At 40.2% G+C, this 22852-nt stretch overlaps 1 protein-coding gene across 1 annotated transcript in view; it reads left to right on the top strand.

The window, feature by feature from the left end:
• Positions 1-22852, top strand: part of RELN (reelin) — a 305272-nt gene that overhangs the window by 172105 nt on the left and 110315 nt on the right. The window contains exons 11-14 of the mRNA XM_075024802.1: positions 11003-11148; positions 15304-15455; positions 18423-18535; positions 20261-20469. Of these exons, the coding sequence (XP_074880903.1) occupies positions 11003-11148; positions 15304-15455; positions 18423-18535; positions 20261-20469 (620 nt within the window). The remainder of the gene's footprint in view (positions 1-11002; positions 11149-15303; positions 15456-18422; positions 18536-20260; positions 20470-22852) is intronic.

The following is a 22852-nucleotide window of genomic DNA, read 5'->3' as shown; positions in this document are numbered from 1 at the left end:
GAGCAGTGCCAGTCTGAGATAGCTCATCCAGATGGCAGTCAGAACTGAAAGAAGAGGTAAAAATACATACTGATTTCCAGTAGAAAAAGGAGTAGAAACAGTCTTTCTTTAGGTGTTTACTTCTGGACTGCCCCAGCAGGTGTTGCGCAGATGGTGGAACCTTCTCCTTGGAGGCTCTGTGACACATACAGGGTAGTGAATGAAGCAAACAAGGGTACGAACGTGAGCCCATGATCTTGCACACCTTAGTTGTTACAACACCCCCTTGCTTGTCTTTGGCTTGTGCAATCTCCCAGGCATTATCTTCCAGGGATGTACCCTCATGGATGGGCCAGGGACTCTTTCCAGTAGGCCGCAGGGGATGACACCACTCTTCTGGAAGAAGAGTGTTTGCCCAGGTGGATACAAACTCTGCTGTGTCATTTGCTGTCAAGGCCAGAGAATGGTCCCTAGCCTAATCTGGTTACCATTTTGGTCCTAGCGTGTTAGAACTGCTCACCTCCCCCATCCCTTCAGCCATCCCAAAACTTTTAAGGGAATCCTCATTAAATACCATTTCATTGCCTTAGTGGGTTACTCTGTTCATAAAGATAGGCATTAAGATATGGTTTCTTGGTAGTTTAGAATAAACGCTGCTGTTGCTTACATAGTTAGAAGTGGTTCAGCAAGTTCTTTTCCAAGAGTTGCTCAGGAGGTGGCTTTTGAAATTGCTTGTTATGCCTGGTACATGCTCTTATTGGATGCTTATCATATTGCAAATAAGGTATATTCTTTTCTGTAGAAGATTTACTTTGGTAGTACTTGAGATCTACTAAAATAAATAGCAAACATTACAAATCCAGGAATTTTGCTGGTAAAACCGCTCGGATTAATAGCTGCTTAGGTTAATAAGGTAAAAAGACAGCTGAAACAAAGAAAAGTACTACCATGAAGACTGTTGTCTGGGTCCTAGATTAGGTTCTGTGATGGATTCAGTCACTAGAGTAGACAGTGCAAGCATTAATGGTAATTATGCACAATGTGTTCACTCCAGTTTGGTGGATTTGGACAGTGTGTTCTCAATAAACACTTGTGGGAACTTGCCTGTGCCCAGCTTGGGAAGCAGTTTCTCCTCCTCTCCCAGCCTGCTTGAGCTTGGACCAGGAATTTCATTACGTTTCTTGCTGCGCTCAGGAGCGGTTGCTACTCGTTTGAAAGCACATGGCTGGTTGCAGACGCAGCTGGAACTGGCTACTGAGATAGGAAGCAAGCTGAGAGATAAGCCACTGAATTTGTGTGTTTTGGTTCCAAAGAAGACAGCAAAAGACAAGAAAGATGCTGTTAGCAAGGCCAAGCAACCCTTAGGAGATTAATTGGATCCACTGGAACATATTTATCTGTGTTGGACTGTGTGGAAGGGTGTTGAACAGGATAAATTCCTGACTGCATTTCAGTATTTCCAGTGACAGCTCTGAGCATAAGCATGGTCTTGCAACTGAGCATCGTTAGGATGTTGCACTGGTGGTTGAGATTGCTGAAACACATGAAGCAGTGCTATGCTCTGAGAGCTGTTAAAGGTCTGTGACCCTTCATAACTAATTGGGGGAAAAGATAAAATCTTCCTTCAGTAACGCTTCTTGGATCTCTACTCTTATAGAATAGGAAAGTGATCTCATCTCGCAGTGGACACTTCATATATCTTGTATATTTGACCAGAAATTGTTGTGTTTTGAGGTACAACACTTGCCAAGTTTTTTAGTTTTCTCTGATTGCCCTGGCCCAAGATTCAGTGTGCAAGCTCAAAAACTGAGGTCGAGAAAGGAGACAACCTCAGCAGTCTTATAGTTCATGTCTCTGCGGTGCTTTGATTCCATAAAAATAGCATTGAGACCAAACCACCTGTCTCTGGAATTTTTCCACATGTGGGAAAAAGCAGTATAGATCATTATAGACACTAGAGCGATGATGTATTTAGTCATGATGTGTTAACTTAGTGACACTTCTCACCTTTGAGAAGAAGCCAGTTACAGAATTGCTGTCTCACAGTAGTTGCAGCTGCTCTACACTTGGTGGCTGAAGGTTGCAGTCCAGCTGGTCAGCTTAGTTTGTTTGGTCTGCAGGACTTGCAGACTACACCTGAGGTTGTCTGTGCTGCTAGGCTGCAAACATGCAGCTTGGCATAGTATGGGATGGGACAAGGGGGGAAGGTCTGTGCCAGCCTCACTGAGCAAGTTGGGTTTAGGACCAGGGAATGGTACCTGATGCACGTTATTCACTACCGTGGACATGACCAATAAATCCTGAAAACATCCCAATCCCAATATCCTGATACAATAAGACCCTTAAGTAACAGGTTATTACTATTCAGCTCATTTTAATTTCCCGGAAATGCATGCCAGCTTAGCAGAAGAGAAAGCTGCATAAGAAGAGAGTGGGAGAACTGAACACTCACACCCAGAAAAACATGCTGAAAATGTGTCTGTAAAACACCATGACCTTTCACCACACCCTGAGCAGAGCAGGGCTATGCACAGCCCAGATCTGCGAGTCCTTCCTGAACCCGTGTTGTCTGTCACTGAGCAGAGAAGACATGCGCACAGGCATAGGAGTTTGGCAAAAAGAAAGGCTGATTAAGCTATTCCACCTCCCCAGTTCCAGAGCAGATTTCCAAATCTCTGAATACTCTGTTAATTAATAGGAATGGCATTGGGTAGTCTTCTTTCAAAACAAACATCCTGATATTCCATATATATCTTTGTCGGGTTTAATTCTTTGTGCTGAAATGAACAAGATTCTTTTCCATTTTTTGGTTTTAAATTCTTGTTTAAAAAAGGGTTGAGGTACCCATTGTCTGAATCAGATCAAATATATTTGTTTGCAGGAGGCAAGGTGATGCTGTAGGTATGCTAGTGTGAAAGTGGCAGACTGAAATTGCTATGACCTTACGTTGGACAAAATTACACAGATATAAGTGCTCCTGACAAGATGCTTTTGTTTTTTGAATAAGATATAGCAAGGCAGTATTTGGTCTGTGGGCCAAACCCAGCCTTCTAGCCAGCTGCTTTGCCTCGCAGGAGCTCTCATCTACCACATCTTCCTGGGAAGAGGCAAGCAGGCTTCCTGCTGCACCTCATCTGAGAGCCATTCCTGCTTCTCTGTGGGTGGAAGGAGGAGTGTGAGAGGGGAGGAGAGATGAAGAAAGCAGAGCAGGGTGCACAAAACCTGTCAACCGGCTCCCTTTAGTGAGAGTGTGGGCAGTCTGAGCTGTGCCCATGAGGAGGCATCTGTATATCCATAGGGCTGGATCTAGCCCATGCATGGAATTGCTCTTGCTTTTTTCTGTGTTAATCATCACACTTTTAATTAAAATAATAATACTTAGATACAATGCCTAGGGGTTCATTGGAACTGATAGGTGGTTGACTGTGGTGCTGTGAGTTGTTCAGACAGCTGAGAATCGCTGTCAGGCAGCAATGCTGAACATGCACCTTTCTCCATACCAGTTCCCTGTGGCTCAGAAGTGTGGTGGGGGGTGGCAGAGAGCCAGCGTTAGCTCTGAGCTGGCGTCAAAGCACCAGGGGTCTTTCCTGCCTCCTAGAGGGAAAGAATTTGGTCTTTGCAGGTCACTGTGAGATACACATTAATAAATACAACATGAACTGAGCCATTAGATGCCAAAGGGTAGAAACTACTTTGGTTGACTCTTTCTCACTCTAATTTTACAGTGGTGTAAATACACATTGTTACTTTCAGAAGAAGGGATGAGGTTTAATCATGCTCACTGCAGAGTGCTAGAAACATCAATAGTTCCCAATAACATAGAGGAATAGTTCAGTTCGTGCCAGTTAAATGACTCATTAAGGAAATCAGTCATTGCCAGAATGACCGATGTTGTACAAACATCATGAAATGTCCTAGAAAATTAAGAACCATATGAATCATACAAATCACTCATAAAACAAGCAAAGTGTTTTGAGCACTAGCCTTTGAGTAACAGTCTGTAATTGGAAATGATGAGTGAAAACACACTTTATAAACTGTTTGTTACTACGTCACAGGACAAGTTTCATCCCATTGTTTTGGAAGGGTAAGGTGCACTATAACCCGCCGTGCACCTGGCCTGCTTGTGCAGCCAAGGTTTTCGTTCTGCAACCTACATTAAATGACGTAAAAATGTAGCATGTGGGAAAGATGAAAACACTGTTTTTCTCCTGGGAAAGTATTCTAATCACATTGTGGTTTTTCCTTTGGTTAAAGAAGGGACTTCAGCCCAGAAGCGTTAGCAGCCAAATCCACAGAACGTAGAATTTAGAATCTTTCCTAAATTCTGTCTGTACTTTTGCTGGCTAAGACTTTGCATACAGAGTATGGTTTTATCAAGACTGAATCCATCCTTCTACCTGCTACCATGTAAAAATCTAAACATTTTTAAAACCTGCGTGACTCATTCCCAGAAAGGCACAATATCTAATTTATGGCTACATTGACAATGCTGCTTTAATTAATTTTCTTCATCTTTTTTCTTGTTCCTCTGCTTCTCATATCTCATCTGTTTGCATTGCCTAGATTTTAATTAAAAAACCCTCTCCTCTCTAAGGAGCAATCTGAAGTGGCAAAAATAATCACTTAAAATATTACAGTCATTAAAAAATTGGCTGCGGTCAAAGCCATGCATTTTCAATTTGCTGACAAACGATATTTTTGTTTCCTTTTAAAGTGTGTTTTTTATTTGAATAGCATACGCCAGCCAGCCTGGCTATCAGAGATGCTCCTCCAGCTGGGTGGGCTGCGTGACAACTCCTTAATGGGGGAAATTGATGGCCCTCTGCTCGTGTAGAGGTGAAGGCATACTGGGCAGATTTCTTTCCATCTGCCGTCAGCCCTTTGCAAGCTGGCACTGCCCAAATGCCCAACACATTCATTCCAATGCAAGAAATGTCGCCAAAAAATAAATTGTGAGGGTACAGCTGTCTGAAAGAATCATCGGGGCCATTAGGCCCAGGAGAGATAATATGAAGAGGTGCATCAGTGTTCGTCTCTGATAAAAACCTAATTAAATGATGGTAAAGATGACTGTGGATACTTTAAAGGCACAGAGGTGAAGCACAGAGGTGAACAACATTTTCATGGGAGCATGGGGACAAGCCTCGGGAAGATAATAAGCAGCACCTCAGCCAAAAATCTGTTTCACTGAGGAATTTCACACTAGTGTTTCCTGTTGATGCTTCTCTGAATGGCACAGTTGTATCATCTAGTTGCCCTCTGTTCTGCTCTCCAAGTAAAGAAATCCCATACTGTAAAGCCAAGAGGTATTTATTGATTCACAAGTTTGACTTGAACAACTGGGACAGAAGCTGGTTTGGATGAACTTCAATGCTTCTGTTTACATTCCTAATCTTTGTCTTTTGAGCTTCTAAAAATCTTCAGGGCTGTGTCCTTAGCTGCAACTGTGGCATAGGCTGATCTGGTTGACGCTTGTGGTACTTCACATGGCAGCGTGAACAGGAGACCTCCAGAGGTCCCTCCCAGCCAAGAGGTCACACTGAGGATAGCAGCTGTCTCCTTACGTGGTGCTCTCATGCAAGTCTTTAAAAATATAGCATGTTACATGATGTAGGATCCCAGATCTTACCTGGGGCCCTTAAGCCATTTAGATGCTATGGAAAGTTGGTCAGTAGTTGTTTATGAAAACATGAATAGGTCCAGTTGGAAATACCTGCTTCACCGAATCTGATTTCCCTGCTTTTGCTGACCAATGGTTTTGAGCAGTCCTAACTGAAACCCTTCTGCATCTCAGATGATCAAGAGGCTTTCCTAAAAGCACCTACCAAAAAAAGATGAAAGCTGTAGGTAGAAGATGTAAAATGTAAGGAGTATAGAGTAGAATAAAGAGGGTGACAGACTCCTGACAAAAGTTTAATTTTGAAAACATGCACTACTCTCTCCCATAGTCTGTATCTTCAAATTATTAGCTAATGCCTTCATAAGGTACAACAGAAAGCTCACCTGAATTAATAAGACTTGCTGGCTCTCATAGACAACTTGGCTAAGAACTGTACTCATAGATTAGAAATATTCATAGATAACAGCAATTTTAGCATGAAAATGTGTTTTTTGTAGTAATGGTACCATTGTAGCGTCAAAGAGCCCTGAGCGAGGAATGTACCACTGCTGCCTCTTCAGGCCCAAACCAAAAAGATAGCCTGTGTCCCAGGAAATTGCCATCCATTTATAAAACAGGAGATAAGCTGAAGCTGGGGAGATGTGGGAGTAAAAGGAAATATTGCAAGAGGGGAAAGTGCTTATCCCAGTAAGCAGTGGATTCTTCAGTGTAATCAGTGACAAGGCTTGTTGAGGAAAGCACTAAGGAAGTATCTGAAGACATCATCTTGTGGGCAATTTGCCGAGCATGGTGGGCAGAATGGGCAAGGGCACATCAGTTTGGTTGTCTCACCAGCAGATGTAGTGGCAAGCATCGGCAGTCAAGGAAAAGTGAGCCATGAGATGGTGCATATGGGAGATGATGGAGGCAGGTGAGGATGAGCCATGCAGGGCCTTACAAGTAGGGAAAAAGCAGTGATACCATACCTATCCAGCAGACAAACTTTAGAAACACAGAAAATTCAGAGTGAAGATTAGATTGAAAGCAAATCCAAGCATGCTGAGAGATGGGAATGCATCCAGCCAATTTTCATTTTGCCCTATTCATGCAAAGCAATAGCTTAACAGTTGCAGCTAGTGAATAATAGAATTGGTAGTGCCAGATTAAATTAAACTGGTTTTTTTTCCCCTTGGGATGACCACAGTCCCTGAACAGAACTTGGCTTCTTTCCATTTGGCAACAGGCGGGGGTTGTTTATTTAGGAATACAACAGTTTACTTATGGCAGGCTGATAATCCCACTCCAGTTGCAAACAATGGGAAATAGCTAGTGGTGTGAAATGGCTCCATTCAAGTGCTTGCAAGTGTCCTATGTTCTATTATGTAGGTGATTTGGGAGAAGACTTTGTTTAATGAAGGTTATCAGATTTGTCAAAGGATTTATTCTGTAAATTAATTTTTCCTCACAAATTAGTTAACTTTTCGGTGTTGTAATTTGCACAAGGACACACTAAATGTTCCACATGCCTTTAATCCCCTTTAAATAAAATTAAACTCTGCTTTAGTTTTGGACCTACAGCTGATGCTTCCATGGTAACAAGGAGAAATATCCTACAAGTTGCTGCCGTTTGGCCTTTTTAGTTACAAATTTTGCACAGCAAGCTAATTTGTTCTTATCTAAAACATCATTTAAGTGTAAATAAACATGAAAGGGAGAACAAATTTAATCTGGAATTTGTAAAAGAGAACTCTCCATCTATCTGCAGTTTAGGGAGTATCTGCGTTTTAGGGAGAACTTAATCCAGTTAGTTTCAAAATACACTACATGTTCATTCCACATTTTTTATCACTTTAGAATGACAAAAAAAAAAAAAAAAGACCTGTAAAATTCCATCCTTAAATACTGGAAGTATATAGACTATCACTGCAAGTGTAAAGCTTTTAATTTGGGAAGGAGGCAACACAGTATATAAATTGTACCTTAGTTCTTCATTTCTAAAGGCTTGGATTCAAATCTTGGGTTGAACCCAAGAGAAAATGGGTCTGATGGTTTCAATGCAGTCTCTAATCTGTTCAAGCCCTATTACAAAACCGCAAAGTAATCCAACACAGTCAGTAGCCGCCTGGATGTTGAACAAGACTGACAAGGTAGTTGGGGGCAATGCTGGTGAGGGACCATCTCCTGTGGAGCTTCTTTTGCTCATGGAAAATTTGGCTGAGTGCTCTTTGAGGTTATTCACCCCTCAGCAGCCCATCAGATGAAAAAAAGTAGTAAAAGCAGTGACAGATAGCGAGTGCTTGGAAAATGAAAAGAAAAATATGGAAGCTAAGTGTGAACTGGGGGTGATGGTTATACAGGCAAGGGAAATTTGGCAGGTGGGAGAGGACGAGATCATGAGCAGAGGAGCCATGGCCCTTGCTGGGGCAGCACAGCTCATGCAAATGGGACTCATCCTCATCTGCTTCTCCCATGAGCATGTGTCCAGGGTCCCAAATGGTGGCACTGGGGCAAAAATGTACTAGAAAATGATGGCCCTCCCTCAGAACTAATTTAAAAGCTGTATCTGTGTTTTGAGCATCTTACTCTTTTTAAAGGTAATGAGCTTCTATTACTGGTTTCATAGGTATGCAGAATAGCAGAAGGAGTTAAACCCATCTGAACTTCTCTTCTGCATAGCTGTTTCACATGAGATTCAAAGCTAACATGAGCAGAGGGTGATTTGAGCCATATGTTGTGTGGTTCATTAACACATAAAATATGCATGAAATACATATTCATAGATACCATGTAGCTGTGTATAAAAGCACGAAGATAGTTTTATAGAACTAATGAAATAAATGATGCTTTTGAGCTTTCATAAAGGGTTGATCATACACCACTGTATAAATAATTACTTATTCACCCCTTTGCCAAACTGCCCATTTATTTATCTTGACAACCTAAATGGAAATTCCATCAGATGTACTTCAGTAAATATTCTGTTAGACAGCAGAAGGACATACAAACGTTAAATGATAATCGGGTTGTATCTGTTTTGTGTTTATTTTAATAGGTGGCTTTCATCAGCAAGAGATTACTAATTACATACCACACTATCAAGTATATACTTACATATAACTTAGTACCTGAGAAATAAGTAAGGCTTATAAAGGATTTTCCAAAGCTTGTATGCAATTGCAATAACTAGCTCAGTAGGATCTATTTGTCTATTTGTTTCCTGAGACCTGAAGGGTTACATATAAATTTGAATTAAGTTTTAGCTTGAATATTTATTTTTAGTGTATTTACTTGACTGCCTGCAGATAATAGGAGTTTTGTGGCAGATTGATTGACAGATAAAGGAAACTTCTTTTCTGTTCGGCAAATGAAGAAAATGCTGAAAAGCAAGAAGCAAAACAAACAAATTATTCTTAAAATTCTGATAGTAGCAATACCTGTTAGCATGAAGGATAAAAATCAGTGAAAAAAAGCCATTTCTCAGTCAATTATAAATAACTGCATAGTAAAAACAGTGTTTTTCTAAGAGAAGTAAAATATAAAACTGTTTCATTAATTTCTGCTAGTTATAAAATATTTGATGTGTAAATTATTCTGCCTTTTCAGTGGCAGCAGCTTCATATATAGTGCGCTCTGTATATGGTGCATTAACAGAGCAAGGAGACTTGTGACAAAATATATTTCATTTCTGTGATAAATTATCAACACTTCAGAATCTTTCTATTGCTTTGACCTTTCTTTGGAAGAAAAACACTTTAACAGCAATTTGTTTATTTTAGCGGTTGAAACAGTCTACATTTGTATAGTGTTTTTATTTCTTTAAGTGATATTTAGTCAGTGTTAATAAATATAGAGCTGTTGTCATTCAACTAGAGACCAGAAAGTCTCTATACAAAAATCAGACTTCAAGTATTCAGATTTTTTTCTAACTATGTGTAGGCACCTCTACAAACGTAGTCACAAATTACATTCCTAAATATAAATTAATTGCTAAGTTAGTGGCAACCATACTCAAAAAACATCAACAAAAGAATTTCAATTATGTCTCTTTGTTGCATTGATAAATGAAGGAAGAGTTACAGAACCTGACAAAATGTGTTCTTTTATACTTTTCTCATAAAATCCCATAGACAAAGATGTACTGGGCAGTTTTCATTTCTTGCCGCGTCTTTCTCTTTGTTAAAAATTTAATTATTCACTTACATGGCACTACCATGACCTTTTTAAACGCAGATGAGGTGATTGTCATACTTTCCCCCGGAGCGTTATGAAGGTGTTCAGAGACAAGAGGGCACTGCATAGACGATATTGAAAAGGTCAATGCAATTTGGTGTTATTGTATCTCTTTTTTCAGATGTTGAACTATGGTAAGAATGCAGAATTATTCTAATTAATCATTTTTTATTTCAGCTTTCACTTTTAATGTGACCAAAATTTACCCAAAATAAGTGTTTGAGCTAATTACTACTTTTATTAGTATTTATTATAATACAAACAATTCAATAAAATGCCAAGTTCTCAGTTTGCATTAAGGCCAGGTAGGTCTTCTTTAGAAGCTCCCAGCATCTGTTTCAGCTACGCATGTGGATTTGGCAGACTTTTACCATTTTATCAGACACACAAGAACGCAGAATTGGGATGAGAGAAAGAAGAAAATCTGTACTGTAACCTCCATGTGCTCCTCACGGGTAGCTTCTTCCAGGTCGATACTCCTAGAGAGTCGTAGTAGTCAGGGCATGTTGGGGCAGACACATGGCTTCATTTGATGCTGCTGAGGTGGTATAAACAGAAATGCAATAGGAAAAGCAGAAGAGTTGGGTTTGGGGGCAGCCTCAGGAACCCTGAGACTGCTGTATCACAGGAGCTAGTTGCCTATAGAGCTATTTGTTATGCTATTCAAATTAAATACGGCCAGTATAGCCTTTTCACTTGTACACTTCAGGCCCAAGGTTTACTGCATGGCACTTTTACACACAAATACCTCTTCTAGCAAAAATTCAGGCATGGGGATCTGATGTGTTTCACAGCATGAAACTTAAGCTGACAAAATACCCACAGCAATATTTGATATACTACTGAAGTTATTTGTACACACAGTTGTGTATGTGCCAGACATAATGGCAATACTTCAAAATAGAAATAAACACCCAAAGATATGGTACCTGTCTTTTCTATGCAAACACAATTTTACAATGGTCTGTAGTGCATTTGTAGGGAAGCAGGTATGAGATTAGGAAGGAATCATCATTGGGGCTGGGCCAAGAAAGATAGAAGATGACTGTCCATTTTTTATTTTTATTTTGTTTCAGTCATCAGTGAGTCATTAGATAACATACAGCTTGCTTTGAGCTCTGACAGTGCATGAGCAGGACACCTTACAAACCCATTGTAACGTCACCTCCCATGTGCACCTTTTGTCCACAGCATAGCTGCCAGTCGGATGGAAACTCCATCTACTTCCATGGGACAGAAGGCAGCGAGTTCAATTTTGCCACAACCCGGGATGTGGACCTCTCCACAGAGGATGCCCAGGAGCAGTGGGCAGAGGAATTTGAGAGCCAGCCTAAAGGGTGAGTGCCCCTCACCTGCGCAGGGCTCTAAGCAGGTGTACAGCATGACTCCAGGGCTGAGGAAACTGGATAAACAGAGAATTGAGTTTTGTCTTGGCTGTGTAGTCAGGGAAGATTGTAACTAGGATAAATACCAATACAATAACTAACAGGTGATTTTGGATTTTAGGAAGGAACAGGTCCAGAAAGCCCAGGAGGAACAGACCGTTTCCAGACCATCCTGTCACCAAAATTTTTAATGAAAAAGTCATGCTTGTGAATTATGTAGTCATTCTGAAGAAACACATGATGTTGATCTGTTTTTTCATTCACACCTGAGTGTTGTTAACAAACTCATATCCATATGAAATCCAATTCCTTGAGAAATTCATGCCCCTCCAGATCGCTGCTGCAAGCCATGCTTTGCCATGGCAGAGGTCCTGCTTACGCAGAAGCCTGCAGGTGCTGGCGGAGGGGGAGGAGGATGTGGAGGCAGGACAGCTGAAGCAGCAGCCTGCTCTCACCTTCCAGCACGGAGAGCATGGCCATGCCTGCCATGTAAGAGCTTGGGATCTGGCTGATAATTTACTATTTTTACTTTAAATATATACATCGGGATTCAAAGAGTACCTGTAAAGCCAGATCCAGCAGGGACTGCTGCAAGGGCACAGAAAGTAAAGAAACCATCTAGGACAGCAAAATTACTACTCTTACCAAAACATGAGTGAGCTTTAAAGTATCCTGATAAAGAAGTATCGTTTTATATACCTCAGTGTATAAATTCTGACAAAAAGAAAACCAACAATGTGGTCTTGATTCTTTTTTATTTAAAAAAAAAATAAATTCATTAGTTGCTGTAACCGCAGGGCAATGAGAAACATACACTGTTAATTTATGGGTCTCTACTGAATGTTGATTTTAACCTACAAAGTACTTCAGATCATTAACAGCTGATTCAAATGCTGCCTATGCTGTGCTGAAGGTAAAAGAGCACCTTTTAAGAAATGCGTGCTAATGTGTCCTGTGGACATGTGGTTTAATTGGGGGTTACAGAAAAAATATTCACTGTGAACTCTGTCCCAGTTTGAATAATCAACCCATGGTGCAGTAGGTGCTGTTTCAAAGGAAAGAAAATAAGTACGTGTGTGTTTTGTGTTAGGTGACCATGTGGGATACATTTGAGATATTCTCTCAGTCTCTTTTCCATCTTGAAAAACAGGATGGGAGTGTTACCTGGGGACATCTGCCCCGTCTGTAGATCCTGTGTCTCCTGGACCAGGTGTTTAGTTAAGCTAAGTTGGGCCAGTTACCACCCTGGTTAGGAAATGCACAATTTCTTCTGAATTAGGAATATTACATTTTCACTGTCATACAGTGTCTAGCTCCAATCTGCAGGTGCCACCGCTCCCAGCTAGGAGCAAGGCAGAGTGCAGCCGGCAGATGCATTTTGCTCTCTCATCCTGCGTGCAGTCCCAGGAATCAGGTCCTGATCTGCCCCCCTGCATGTAAAATCTTGGTGGTGTGACAGCCTGCCCTAGCAGGGGGTAATTTTGTTTTCTGAGGCACTAAGCGGCCAGCCCAAGGCCTCACAATTTTTCCATTTTTTTTTGGTTTGTTTTGTTTGTTTTTTTAAAATTTTTTTATTTTCAAATTTTATTCTATATTAAAAACTTCCTTCTTTCAATTGTTGCTATGAGAATGGAGGTTTAAATTGCATGCAGCCATGAATACACACTGAATTCGGGTGATTTATGGACTACATCCCCATGGTATAAATTTGTCACCACCACTGTCCCTCTTTGCAACATTTCTGTGGGGCTTTGCTTTGAGAATTGTACACAATTGCAAATATATGAGCTTCCTTAATACCTTCTTAGAGAAATATTTTTGAATGCTATTTGAACTATATTTGAAATACTGTTTTACTGTATTCAGATAGCCACAGAAACACTTTATACCCGAGACAGAGCTTGCAGGAGCTTCTCAGGCTCCCATTTGTAATGTCAGCTGGAGCCTGTCAGCTCTCAAAGGAAAGGCAAAAGCATCCCTCATAAGGGAGAGCAAAAGGAGGCTCACGTGTAGGGGTCATCACCACCTTCCTCTGCACCAAATGTTCTCGAAGGTGAGACAACTGAAAGAGCTCAAGAGTGAGGGCAGAGGAGCTTATCGTTGCTTTTTAATAAGCAGTTGATTGGTACTTTTTTGCATGTCCCACCTAAAGCAGTAGGCTACATGGATGGGGGTTGCTGTTGTTAGTACCACATGTTTTCCCGCTGTCATTCTGCTTTTCTTTAATTGCATAAATTAGGGCCTGATCCTAAAAGTAGACAGATCCCCACATCAGGCTGCCTCTGCCTCTAGCAGGTACATTGCTGCTTTGGACCTCCATGTCCACTTGATCTAGTTTAGATCCATATATCATTCTATCACCTATTTTGTAAAGAAGAATTTCAAGAGTCTTGTGAGGGATAAATTAATTCAAATGTAATGTTAAATCAAGAATGTCCACATCTCTGTCATGCCATCACCCAGATTTCTTCTCCATTTGTCCTTACAGACAGTGTGTTGATGCATTTCTATTAAAGTGCCAGGTTTTTTTAACATTGTAGAACTTTCTGGTTTTCATTTCTAATGCTACCTAAAAGGAGAGGATCCCTGGAAACATCCATGATCTGCATCATTCATGACCCCAAGTTGTTTTGTGGGTCAGTGCAGAGAGTGTTTTAATTGAGCTAAATAGAGCATACAAAAGATCAATGGAGCATTGTGAGATTTTGTCATGTAAGTTAAAGTAGGCACAACTGTTTAATTCTGTACTTGCATTCAGCCCAAGAGACCCATTTTCAAAATTGTATTTTGATTATATTGCACATTACTTTTAAAAAGTCTGCACGACGAATTAGGGTTAGGTTAAACTATGCTTCCATTAAAATATTTATATTTATATCATAAAGCTTTTCAGTGATGTGAAGCTCACTAATTCCTGTATAAAAGACTGACAGTTTTAAAGCAGGATTTCCAAACAGGCACATTGCTGATCTGTCACAGCTTAGGTCAATAGGGAAACTGGCAGCTTTTAAGAAGATCCTAGAAATACGTTTTTAAATAGTTGGAATGCTTAAACTGATAAATAGACTGTTACGTTCTCAAAATGGCAGTTTTTGAAATTGTCATATGGCACATAGCTGCTAGAGATTGTTTCTGCTGGAAGGGGACAGGAAAAGGCTCTGCCTTCCCACAAAGGTTTCCGAACTTCGATGTTTTCTCATTCATCCTGAATCAAGCTGGCTAGTTAAATGATTGGATTATCAGGATTTAGTGATTCTGAATAATTTCATTGTTTTATCAGCCTTATAATTTTAAAATACTTTATTATGAATTAATTAGGATTTCAACATGGATAATAATGTATCAGACCAAAATAATGTACAAGTTTTTAACAGTTTCTAATCTTCCAAAATGTTTTAATCAAGTTTTGAAGAAACGAACGCTTTCATGATGAAAACATATTTTTAGTAAAAAATATTTAATTGAAAAATTCTGCAACAGCTCTTTTAATTATCACTGAATAAAAATAAGATAAAATGTTGTACAGAAAAACTGAGAAAGATCGTATCATCACATATTAGAAACACAGCAGTCTTTTTTCATACTCTGTTCATGTGTTAGTTAAAAACTGTTACCCTAAATGCTCAAAAAGATGAAAAGAGAACATTTTCAGCTATTACCTACATATTTAATGACTGTATAGCAGATATGGTGGACATGTGCCTTTTCAAGTTTCATTGATCTATAAACCTTATATTATGCAAAATGAAACAGAATGCAGTTATATTTTAAACATTTTTATGCCAGAAAAATAATGAAGATGATAGAACAATGCTACACTAAATATTTAATAACATTCATTAAAAGCCTCATTTTTTTAATAATTCATGCTTTTCTGCCAATTTATTTAAAATATTTACATTAACTTTGCTTTATTTGAGCCAACTGAGTTTAAAAGCCAGTATTGAATATGTAAGTAATGTCATAGGAATCATATTTGAAACACTGTGTTTTGTTGTCCTCTGTAAGAGTAGAAGCAGCTACTTTTGTATGTACAAATGAGCTCCTAGAACATGTTTTGTATGAGTTTATCGGTAATGTGCCACTGCATATTGTTGACCTCTCCAGGTGGGACATATTTGGAGCCGTCATTGGTACTGAATGTGGGACACTGGAATCTGGCTCAGCTATGGTATTTCTCAGAGACGGAGAAAGAAAAATATGCACTCCATACATGGATACTACAGGTTATGGGAACCTAAGATTTTATTTCAGTATGGGTGAGTATATATATTCCTAATGTAATACAACATGTGAAGCATGTGAGATTTAAATTGTGCGGTGTGCCTAGAACTATTTTAAATACTCCTCAGAAGAGGATAGCTCTGGTTTGTGACTGTGATGCCCATGAGGATGTAAGACTGACCACTGTTGGTCAGACGAGAGTCCACCCTTCTGGATGATCACACAGGTGTACAAACACAGTGGGCACATAAATAGGCCTCCCAAAAACATTCTCCTAGATGACACTGACTAGCAGATGAAAAACTTTCTGAATCAGCCAGGGCACTCTGGGTTTAGTAGCCCTTGGTGGGCTTTTCTTCCATGGATTTATCCAGCCATTTTTTTGGCTGATACAAACATTTAGCTCCAGGTTAAAACAGTTTAATATAGAAGTTACATGTAAGATCAGTGTCTAAAGTTCCTTTCTATTTAGAGGAGATGTGATCAGTACCATTGCTGCAAAACCTCATTCAGCTCATGGTGAGACAGCTGTGCTACACCAGCTGAGCAGCTCCCTTTACTCCACTGACTGCATGGGTTGGATCTCCTTTGATGTAAAGGAAACTTAAGCACCTGGTGCACACATAGGTGTGGGTTCAGTCTTGTTCAGTCCTCAGGCAGGTTTGTTACCCAAGCACATGTTATTGTTGCCACTTGAGGTGTCCAACGGTATCTGAGACATCAGCACAAGGCTGGGAGATACAAGGCAGGACGTGGGGGAGAGTCACAGCCTGCCGGAGTAGCAGGTAGGGGAGGCAGGCCCCTCCATGGTGTCTCAAATGATCCTTGGTACTAGCATTTAATCAACTGAACCTGCCTGTTGTGCCCACAGCTCCATAGTTTAACAATTCTTCATGTGAAGAAGAATCTTCTTGTCTTCTATCATCTAATTTCACTCAATGGCCCTTACTCCTTCATTAGAAGAGATAGTCGTATCTTTATCATCCTGACCACACCGTAGAGGATCTATAGGTACCTGTCATATCCTCCCACAGTCATATCCATGTAGACCCTGGTGTTAAACCATTAGGATGAGATAGGAGTAGCACAGAGGTGGGACAGCCTTACCTGGTTGAACCACTAGAATAGTTTCTGCTCAAAAGCTCTTACTATATTCATAAACATTTTCCTCTGCTAATGTATTGGTGCACAGTGAGATGCACACAGAGTGTGCTATAGTGTGCTACAGTCTTGGAGGAGGTATGGCCTACACGTGGTATCCCTCATGAAAAGCACTGATGTGGTGTTAGCATCATCTGTGGGCCTCCCCTGCTGGGACAAAGTCCAACCTCAGTCATGTACTAGGGCTAAGAAAGCAGCCAAGAACAAACCTGTCTTGTCACTTCCTCTCCCCGCTGTTGTTGTCAGTGCAACTCCACTATTTCGGTGTTGCAACAGACCAAAATCCCTATAAACATGGTGATTATCATTCAATACCTCACAGTGTTTTTCCAGAACTCTTATTTTGCACATAAAGGCAATTGCATAAGATTATTCTCTCAACACCATGTTTAGAGGAGGTGAGGATTTTTGCTTAAAAGTAGAGAATAACAGAATAATAAAGGAAGAAGCAGAGACTAAACTTGTGACCTGCACAAAAGCAATCTTCTGAATCAACAAGAAAAAACACACTTTATTTAATGAGTGGAAGACCTCATGTTGTTGTCCTATATTGTCGCACATCTCCTCTGTGTTACATGCATTACAAATAAAGCACAGGAAAAAGAGGATGCTTTTTCCCAGTTCTTCCAGGCATTACAACACCTGCAAGAGAAACAGGAAAGAAATTTGCTCAACCTTCTGAACTTAGGGGAGAAGTTGTCAGCACATTCAGACACAGAGGATAGTGGGACCTCACTTGAAAAACGTATTCTGTACGTACTTGTAAATTAAATAAATAATAGTTTAAATATTCAGGCAAGCAGAGGATTTGAAAGGACACATGAATGTTCCTTATTACAGTATAATATGCATCAAAGATTCACATCTTATCTAGTTCTCAGGATTGCTTTGCCTAGTCCATTCCAAGAACTGGCCATCTGTAGTGAAAAAGGTGGAGAAAGTGTTTCATATATGCAACCTTTCAACTTTACAGACTTTTCAAAAAAGCTTCCTCATCCTGTTTTTTCCATTGTTTTGGGGTTTTTTTTTAATACCTGCAGTACCCATACTGTACAGGGAAATGATGTTTCCTGTTTCAAATACAGATGCTTTGCTTTAAAAACTTTTTTCCAGAACATCAAACTAGTGTGATGATGTCCATCTCGTAACCATAAAGCAGAACTTAATGCTCATATTTGCCAGTACATCTGCTCTTTTAGTGAAGATTAATAAGTGTTTTGGGTTCTACTGATATGAAGATATTTCAAATGCTGCCACATTCCAGTGAGGCAACCATGTCAGACATGTTCTGTGTGATACAATAGACACCATCCATTCCTTTTAGGACATAGTGTAGAAAGTAGAAGCGGCAGCACAACAAATAAGGTACACAGAAGTCTTCCTTGTTTCCTACTAAGAACAAGTTCTTAGCTGCCAAACCAGCGGCTGAGAAGTATTTAAGAGGTTCTCACATCTGATGTGTGTGGCTGCACAGAGTCTGAGTACTAAATAACAGTTTACTGATGAGTGCATAAAGCAGAGCATTTCTATGTAAATAGGATTTAAAGCATACGGGTAGAAGTATTGCTTTGGGCACAGCGTTTTCTATCAAAATAATTTTGATAAACTGATTAAGAGAGGTACTTGAGGTTTTCGTAATTGTCAACCCCCTTGATCTCTGGCAGGGTGTACCTAGTCAAATAGTTCTTAAACACTGTGTCCATAGGGCTGGTGTTCTTTTGTTTCGTATCCTAAGTTAAATGGCATCTGGTTGTAAGTATTTTCATAATTATGGCTGATTCCACTTTCCAATAACAAGGGCTTCAATTAATTTTTTTCCCCCACATATGTGTGTTGTACAGGGGGAACTTGTGATTCTGGAGAATCCCATGAAAATGATGTCACACTTTATGCCAAGATTGAAGGCAGGAGGGAACACATACCTCTTGATACCCTGACCTATGCTGCTTACAAGGTAAGTCATCTTAAACAAAGTAGGTGGATGGGATGGATAGATCAATCTATTTTCAAGCCATCACAACAACGTTGTATGTTGAATTCCATAGGGACAGTCAAACACGAACCTTCCCAAGCACATAAATCGTGCGCAGATCTCGCAGTGATAGGAAGCCTTTGCAGCACGGCTCTGCAGTTATTCCTGATTACTCAACCCCTGAGCAGGACTGCGGCATTGGCTAGTGCTAGGATAACAGGCAAATGGGCAATGGGCAAAAATTTTCAGCAATCAGCTGAAAACTTTAGTGATCGTGTCTCCTCACAAATAATTACTCCTGTCTCCACTCGAGCTCCTGCTAGCCACTGTTTGATACTCAGGAGGTACGTCCTGAGAGGGTCAGTCATGGTGGGATCAGTGGCTGGGAGGAGAGTGACTCGGAAATGCCTGGATGTCTTTCCCACGCCTAGTGCGGGGAATTTCACATTTTACACTTTTTCTTTCCATTTTAAAATACAGTTGTGTGCCCTCTTAGAAGGTCTGCAGTGATGCAGGCTTGAACTCAGCCATAGGAGGCGGTTGCTGGCAGTGTGCGCAGGCAGCGTCTCCTCTGCCGATAGCGCAGCCTCCTTCCAACCACGTCCACCACCCTCAGGCAGGACAATGAGGACCTTGAGCTTGCTGTTAGGATCCTTCCTGTCCAGAGCAAGGAAGCACTTAGGCCATGCCTACCCTGAGTAACCCAGTCCTGAGGTGTCCCTATTCTGCTGCTGTAAACAAGACAGCAAAAATTGATAGGTAATATGTATACACATGGATGTGCTAGAGATTGAAATTCAGTATGCTTACACAGTGTGGGGGGAATTTGGTGGTAAATATGCAGCTGATTTCAAGTACAGGTCTCTGTGCGTTTTCACTGTAACTCTAGCATTCAGAGAGCAAATGTTTACAGTAGGGTTTGGCCTGAGTTTGGTTTAGTCACTTGCATTGTTTCATTGTGCGTGGCTTCCCTCCTTGCCTGCTTCTGTGTGAAAGACGGGTAGACCTTTTTTAAAACTAAGGAAACTGTAATTGTAAAATAATAAAAAATTAATCGGGGAACTCAGGGAGAGATAGGATCTGAAATTACACTGCATTCATTGTGGAGTTTTTTTTAAAACAAGCAGTTTGAAAGCTGACATCCTCTTTTGACATAATGAAGGTCTAATTACGTTGCTTTAGGACAAAGGCTTCATAAAGCAGTGATTTCATTTATTTCAACAACATAACATCCTCCCTACATATGCCTGTGAACTCATGCTGTTACTCCATTCTCACGTATTCAGACTAGACATGCCATTACCCTGTGTTTGCTTCTCTGAGCTGAAAGGCTCCAGGACAAATATCATCTTCCATTACCAACTGAGCACTGACAAAATAAACTAGTATTTTTCAGAACACAGAAGGTACAGTCTTTTCTACAGTGTCTTTACAACCAAACAATCCAATCCCACTAAAGTGATAAGCAGCACTGGTATCCAGAGTGTTAATAGCTATGCACATGGTATAAAATTATGTGCATAGCTATTATTTGGGGTCTTCTGTGGAAAAAGGTGGCTAAAAAAGTTAACAGAAATGAAGCAAGGAGAGAGAAAAGCACATGTTTGGTTCAGCACATTTGAAGCTGCTTTTCTATGTTAAACAATACCTTGTGATCTTTGTTAATATTATTTGTTTTATTTAAGCTTGATTTAATTTCTTTTAAAGGTTCCATCGTTGGTTTCTGTTGTCATTAGTCCGGACCTGCAGACTCCCGCAACGAAGTTTTGCCTGAAGCAAAAGAGTCACCAAGGCCACAACAGGAATGTCTGGGCTGTGGATTACTTTCATGTCCTTCCAGTGCTCCCTTCCACAGTGACTCACATGATCCAGTTTTCCATAAATTTGGGTTGTGGAACTTACCAACCTGGTAACAGGTACAACCGGCAAGATCTCTCTTTTGATTATCAGCTTTTTAGTACATTTTGGTTTATAACATCTACATGAGTATTTGGAATTATTTTTTCTCAGAAAGAATGAAGCCAATTAATAATGACAAATATAAGCTGCTCAAAAGCTAATGTTTCTCCTGATCTCCACAGGCCCAGGTTTATATATCATCTCACACGCAATAAGGAGTCTATTAAATAGCTTTCTAGGTCAAAACTTGGTTTTCTTAGTCCATTATTCTGACATATGCTCATGATTTCAGAGCAACTTTTGCTTCAGTTTCTAATGGATATGAGATTTACCTCTTAATACTGTGTACGGGGGAAAGTATTAAAGGCAGTGGCAGAAACCTGCCCTGCTGACCTCCCAGAGATTACTAATGCCACAAGAGTATCTAATTCTTGTAAGACTGGTGATAAATGGTCCTCATCTTAACGACCATCAGCGTGATGACCTCACTGTCTGTAGACCAACCACAGAACTCTTCTTCTGGCTTCACTTCATGGGGACATTCAACATGATTTTTTCCATGGAGTTAAGGGAGAGGGAAAGGGAAAGAAGGCAGTCATTTGCTGCTCCATATTGTGTAGAATCATAGAAATGTTGGTTGGAAGGGACCTTCAAAGGTCATCTAGTGAAACCTGCTGCTGCAGGTGGGGTTGTTACCAGCATAGATCAGGTCAGCCATGGCTTTGCCTATCTATGACTTGAAAATCGCCATGGATGGTTATTGTGCTACCTCTCTGCAAGACCTGCTTAAGTGAAAAAGTGTTTCCTAACATCCAGTACAAAACTCTGAAGCCATGTCCTTACAGCCATTGCCCTTTCTACTGTGCTTGCCAGTACTGAGGAGAGTTTGGCTCTGCCTTCCTTGTGAGTGCCCTCTGCACCATCAGAGACTGCCGTAGGTCATCCCTCCTCACCAGGCTGAGCAAGCTTGCTCCTCAGCCTCTCCTTGCTCGATGCTTGAGGCCAGGGACATCTTGGTCATCCTCTGCTCCACTTCTCCAGTTTCTTAACATCCTTCTTTAAATAGGGGACCCAAACTGTCCGCTGTTCCTTTTTCCTTATGTACATGTGAGGCTGTTCATCCTGATATTTTACAAGGATTGAGTTACTTTATATTTTTCCAGAGTCAAGAGTTTAAAGTAAGATGTAGATGCTTTCACATCCATGACCTATAGCACCTACTTCCAACTGGAAAATGCTGCATTAGCACTGACGGTCCTAGCAGCCATGCAGGGCAGCAGAATTCAAGGGGCAGCAAAAATCAAGGCATTGCACTTAAATTTGATAGGAAGGGAAAGCAGCAACATTCTTCTCCATGGAAAGTGAAAATTTTGCCTGTAAACACTCCTAGCCTGTAAATACGTGTTATATAAAGTCTCTGTCTCAGTCTGTTATCTGATGGGGATTGGTACATATTTTGCAAGATTAATATTCTTCCTTTGTGTAAACTATTTTTGAAGCAGAAGTGAGCTTCTTCATAACAAAAGAAGCTCTAGGTCCCCATTTTCCCTATTTGTTATTCCCAAATACGGCAGCATTTCCCATCTCCTGGTGTACAGCATTATTCATAATGCTTTCATTTCTGCAAATGTGAGAGACTCGCACTGAATATATGCAGTAAATATGACCCTCCAAGGTATCAGTATAGTTAAATCTGAAATAAATTAGTCAAAACCTCTATAAACCGTTCTAATACAAGATCACAGTGATGGTACATTTAAATAAAGTAATATTGTCAGCAAATTATAATGAAAAGGAAAAGTTATAATCCAATAATTTAGTATTGAGGTGATGAATTATGACTTTTATAATGTTCCACTGACATTACTTAAAATAAAACAGAATATTACAAGCTAATTATATGGAGGAAATTACAAGAGCATTTCAGTAAAATACTAAATCCATAATAAATCAAGCACTTTCCCTATTACTTTTTCAAGCTCTTCAGAATGCAAGACAGCTAAGGCTTTCCTTACACTCCTAAATTGTAAACAATGTGGTTTTTTAAAAATATGCAGTGTAATAGGGAAGGAAAAATTTCTAGTAGTAGCTTTTTGAAAATTGAACTTGTCAATGAACTTTTAGGAGAATGGGTTTATTAACTCATTGACATAGATTCAGTGGATGGTCTCATAGAGTTTCTAAACTATCTGTACATGGATGGTTTGGTTTACTACTAGTCCATGAAACCAGAGAACAGCAGCCTTTTTCCAAGCAAATCTGGAGTTTTCACATATGGTTATGTCACAAAATTCGTAAAAATTCACTACTGAGCGCTCCAGGCTCTGTGAGGTGGGAGGAAGCCTCCAAAGACCACTATGGCTGGGCATTCTCTGAAGGGTGCCCTTCCCCAGGTCCTCT

Source organism: Buteo buteo, chromosome 4 (genome assembly GCF_964188355.1).
Source record: "Buteo buteo chromosome 4, bButBut1.hap1.1, whole genome shotgun sequence".
In the NCBI taxonomy this organism is placed as follows: Eukaryota; Metazoa; Chordata; class Aves; order Accipitriformes; family Accipitridae; genus Buteo; species Buteo buteo.
Note: the sequence above shows the minus strand (reverse complement) of the source record. Positions and strands in the feature narration are given on the sequence as shown.